Below are 5,075 nucleotides of genomic sequence, written 5' to 3'. Positions count from 1 at the left end.
CATAATTTTGTTGTGTTTTTTTTATTAATAAAGATGTGATTTGGTTGTGTAAGAGAGAGTGAAAAAAAAAACATATAATAAAAATGTGATTTTATTATTTATTTTGTCATCAAAATCATATTTATGTTATATATTTTTTTATAATTTTTAAAATTAATTAGAGATATAAGTTACTTTTTTAAAAGTAATCAAATTAATTGTGACATAAATATTTTAAAAAATTGAAATTAAGATACAATTTGTCATTTTAACGGTAGTCAGTATGATATATCATATATATTATTTGTTTTAATTAAATTGAATTAATTAGATAAAAATTAATATTTATAAAGGTAATCAAATTAATTATTATATGATTTGCCTTTATTGATGATAATCAAATTAATTATGACATTGATTTTGTATCATAATTACCTTTATAGAAGAATTTTGATGATTGTATTTGGGCACTAAACTCTTAATAGAAGGGAAACTTCAAATGGGTAATCCTTTTTAATTACCTGTGATTTTCTTTTTTATATCGCACAATTATTGTATAAAGAATGTTCTTTGTTGTGGTGGACATTCGTGTGATGTTCCCTGAATCATGCTTCTTTTTTAGGTTTGATTTGGCTTGTCTGCTGTTTAATGCGATTTATTCAGTCTTGCCAACTGCTTGTTTGATAAAATGTCTAGACTAGTTGATTTGGCTAAATCTCAGCTCTTCGCTACTGTCCCTTGATTTCTGTCATTTATTCGAAGCTTTCTCAACGTTTGGGGTTCAGCAATATCATGTTGAGTGTGTGTGTACGTATTCTCTGTACGTTTGACTTGGAGTTTGTTTACTGGTTCAATAAAATGCATACATTCATGAGAGGCTTATGATGAATGACTCTTTCTTTGTTTTTAGTCTTCGTGTTCTATTCATTAGTTTTAGCTCTTGGTGTGATTTTAACTCCTGGTGCTCCTATAGTTCAAACCAAAAGACAAATATGCAGAGATTGATATAAATGCTTTTAGTTCTCGGTGCTTTTAGGGTTCAATGACTGAGTTTCAAAAAGGGACACCATCAACATGTTTTACTCCGCATGCAAGATTGGTTTGTTTCATAGCAATTACATAGTACTACGTGATTGGAAGAAGCTGAGTATTGAATGAGACACTGGTGCATCGCTCCTCTGCATTTTCGTTTCTTCATTCTTCATGCTTAATTCTTTTCTAGTCAAAGTCTCCCGGTTAGTTTTGTCCCCTTTCTTATTGTATGAATGATTAAGTTTTGCATGTGTCACGTTTATGTTTGCTACACTAGCTTCCCTTTTATTCTCTTTTTGCTAACTCTTGGTTTATAATGTTTTTATTGTTTTTTTTTTATTATTATTAGCATTGCTTTTATTTGGGTATGACATCGTGATTTTGGTGCATCAGGGACGTCACTCTTTTGAGTTAAAAGGTTTTGAGAATTGTTCAAAAAGAATTTAAGACAATGGATTTGGAATGATAATTTAGATAGGTAGTATTGATAATAAACGTTAATAATTATAACTTAATTAGGTAAAATATATATATATATATATATATATATATATATATATATATATATATATATATATATATATGGATATTTAACTATTTATAATTTAATTTAATGAAATTGCTTTAAGGAGTTGGCTTTTCGTGTAAACCTCTGTCAATTTTATATATTACGACGTATGAGTTACAGTTGAGATTCAAAAATCTTAAATTTAATACATATAAAATAGTAGGATGTTAATTCTCCGTTTATCCAAAAATAAATAAAATAATTCTTTGTCATTGATTTTCATTTTAGGGTGAGGCAAACACTTTTCTTACAAGTAATTGACTCTCGAATTTAATTTTAATTCTAAAGACTATTTTTTTTTCAAAACATGTTTTTTTCCGTAATTTTACTCTTAATAAACTATCTCGGCCACTCCTCTATTTTAAAACATTTTTTTACCGTCCCGTCGCATTTCAGTTGTGAGAATATGGAAGTGAGATTATTACTATCTAAATGAACATTTTCATAACCCAGACTTACTTCAATAGCATAAACTCAAAAGGATAAACATTACACAAGGGATAGTAATATATAACATGCAATAGATAATAACATACATGCATTTAAACCCTATAACTGTACATACACAAGTTACAATAACATTAATATTACATATGTTTAAGGAAATCCACTAGCCAAGAAAATCAACAAATGTTTAACACATCTCTGCACCTACTCTCAGGTTAGAAGAGGTGTGAACATTAACATCTCTTTAACTTAGGCGTTCTTATATTCTGTATCTATTTCTCTTGTTAGTATCTCATATGATCAAATTTATACAAATGGTGGCTTGATTCGATCACTTGGTTTTTTGATGGTCAATGACATTCTGAAATGCACCAGCCAATGCTCTAACTTTATTCCTCCTCGCTTCCAATTGCTTCCTTGCATCCTCTTCGATCACATCATTGGATACTGGAGACTGAGCCTCTTTCTTCTCTTGCACCCCACCACCTTCTTCTACTTGCTTTGGCTTTGGTGACTCAACCTTTTCTTCTTTAAATTCACTCTCTACTTGTTCATCTTCATTTTGTCCTTCCCTCAACTCTTTAACCTCTTCACTTGTTACTTCTTCAACTCTTTCCCTCTCTTCCACTACCTCTTCCTCATTGTTGGGCTCACTTTTGTGATCTTCTTGTACTACAACCCCACTTTCTTCTCTTTCTTGTTCTTGTTCCTCTTCTTTCGCTTCAACTTCTTCAGTTGTTGAATGATCAATTTCTGGATGAATTTCGTTAATGTTGCACTCATCTTGGTTTGTATTCTCATCCTTTTTTTCTTCTGGCACTGTAGGAATGTCCTTCTCATCATCATCCTGAACATGAGGTTGATCAGACTCATCGAGCTTTCGGCCATGTTGTTCACGATCATGTTCATGTTCAGAGCCAACTACTTGACTTGGTTCTTCTTCATGATTCTCCACATTTTTCACTTCTCCAAACTTTTCTTCATTTATAGCTTCTTCAGCTTCTGCAGTAGTACCACTACTCTTTGAAAAGTTGGTTGAGTTAGCAGAAGCATCGTTACTTATTACCTTCTTACTAGTTGAAGTAGAAGCGTTGTTGTTGCTCTTCTTGGCACTCAGTGGTTGTATTCTCCCTTCCTTTGGGGTCTTTGAGAGCCTCTCCGGAATGGGTTTTGAAGGGTTATTAGTAGTTTTAATAGGAACACTCGAAGATCGAAGTTGTAGGGTTCTTTCACGTGGGCCAGGGGACACAAGGGCCTTGTTTTGTCTTGAAAGAGAGGGTGTGTGTGCGTGTTTCTGTAACCTTGAAGATGATGATGGATCAAGAGATCTTCTTCTATTTAGAGTGGGCTTGGTGGGAGCATCATTCCTAGGGAGCTTGAAGGAGGAGTGAGAATCAAGGAGTGAGCTGATTGTGGGCTTGAGATAGTTAGGGACTTGTTTCTCTGATGGGCTTGAGGTGGCCTTGTTTGTAGAGCTTGTTGTTGATGCCTTGGTTGGGATCTTTTTGGTGCTTGTCATGGGAGAATTTGAAGATTGAGCCTTCTTCTCCTTCCCAGCCACACTAGTTTCTTTTGCTTTTGTTGCCATATATATTTCGCTGGCTCTCCTAAGAATTTATTCAGAATAACCTACATTTGTTACCAAAAATCTGAATGTGAGATATAAATTATTACCATGAAATTACTAATTAAGATTCAATTCAATTATCAATCTGAATTTGAATCTGAAAGTAAACCCTACTATCTTCGATTCAATTAAAAAAATTCAACCGTGCCTCCTGGAGTACTGATTTTGAGGAAATGCTAGCAATACATATGATGTCCATTCCACTCTTCGTTTTTTTAGTTTTGTTAATGATCAGCAACATCAATTAGACTTTCTTGATTTTTCTTTATTTTATTATAATGAAGGCAATAAGCAGCAAAGCTCGATATTATCAAGAGGTGAAAGGGTTTAATTCAATCACATTTGATAGATGATACACACACATTATCACAATTAATTAAAAACAAATTTACAACACTGATCAACAGCTTTGACATAACATGTTGCAATTGTTCCACCGTGTATTTTATGATATTAATTCAGAAAAAAAAAAATTAGTATGATGGAATAACATGAAAAGTCTATTTCAACTTTAACCAGGAAAAAAGAAAAACATATTCTATCTCCACAAAAATAAGAAAACGTTCCTTATTCCCTGACGTAAAACATACGAGAAAGCTTGTCATAATTGTACATCTAAGCCCATTAGTACATGTTCCTTCTTTTTTTTTTTAAATCATTCACATTAATGGATTCTTGACAGGAAAAAAATCCATCATTGTCAGAAGATGTTTTTAATTACGAACGAATTAATTGTAAATGTAAAGAATATCGAGAGATCTCTCTTCAATATACATAAAAAAAGAAAAAACAAAGATACTTAAAGTATTTTTAGTCAAGTAATTATAATCAATTAATCATCATGTATGGATATACTTTAAAAAAAAATCCATGTTCCTTCAAAATGCAAAGAAAAGAAAAACAACTAATGGACATGTGACACAATGATTAACTTGCACTTCTTTTTTATACCAGGAGAAGCAAGCAAGATTCAAGAACTCGATGCAAATTGAAGTTCAACATTGAAAGAATGATAAATAAATAAAAGAGTAGATATACAACAACCAAAGCAAAGAAGATCAGGGTTCAGAAAACGTACCTTGGTAAAAGAAAGTTCATGGAAGAGTGAAGTTTTGGGCACAAAGCGAAAATAGCTTTGAAAGATGAGAATAAATTAATGAAGAAAGTGGCAACAAAACGAAAACAAAATATTGGTTGGATGATAAAAATCAGAAAAAAAAGGGGGTATGGGATGCCTAATAATATCATAACGAAGCGCAAATTTTGCACAAACTAAAAGGTGGTGATGGTGTTTGTGAAGGTGTTAATTGATCAAAACAATAAATTGTCTTATTTTATCAAACAAAGCTGTGAATAACCGGAACAACTGGGTTGGATAGTTGACCTTTTCCTTCATAATCCAAAACAAATAAATAAATTTGT

At 31.9% G+C, this 5,075-nt stretch overlaps 1 protein-coding gene across 1 annotated transcript; it reads right to left on the bottom strand.

Moving 5' to 3' along the window:
• Positions 1-2,357: 2,357 nt before the first annotated feature.
• On the bottom strand, positions 2,358-3,614 carry LOC114414204 (uncharacterized protein At1g10890-like). The gene has a single exon (XM_028378516.1). The coding sequence runs from the start codon at positions 3,612-3,614 to the stop codon at positions 2,358-2,360; it is 1,257 nt and encodes a 418-aa protein (XP_028234317.1).
• Between the last annotated feature and the right edge of the window lie 1,461 nt (positions 3,615-5,075).

The sequence above is a fragment of the Glycine soja genome, chromosome 6, assembly GCF_004193775.1.
Source record: "Glycine soja cultivar W05 chromosome 6, ASM419377v2, whole genome shotgun sequence".
Classification (NCBI taxonomy): domain Eukaryota; kingdom Viridiplantae; phylum Streptophyta; class Magnoliopsida; order Fabales; family Fabaceae; genus Glycine; species Glycine soja.
This window is presented reverse-complemented; position numbering and strand designations above follow the sequence as displayed.

What these genes read in the sequence shown, in the direction of transcription:
- LOC114414204 (XM_028378516.1), bottom strand. Translation starts at nt 3,614, where the DNA reads ATGGCAACAAAAGCAAAAGAAACTAGTGTGGCTGGGAAGGAGAAGAAG.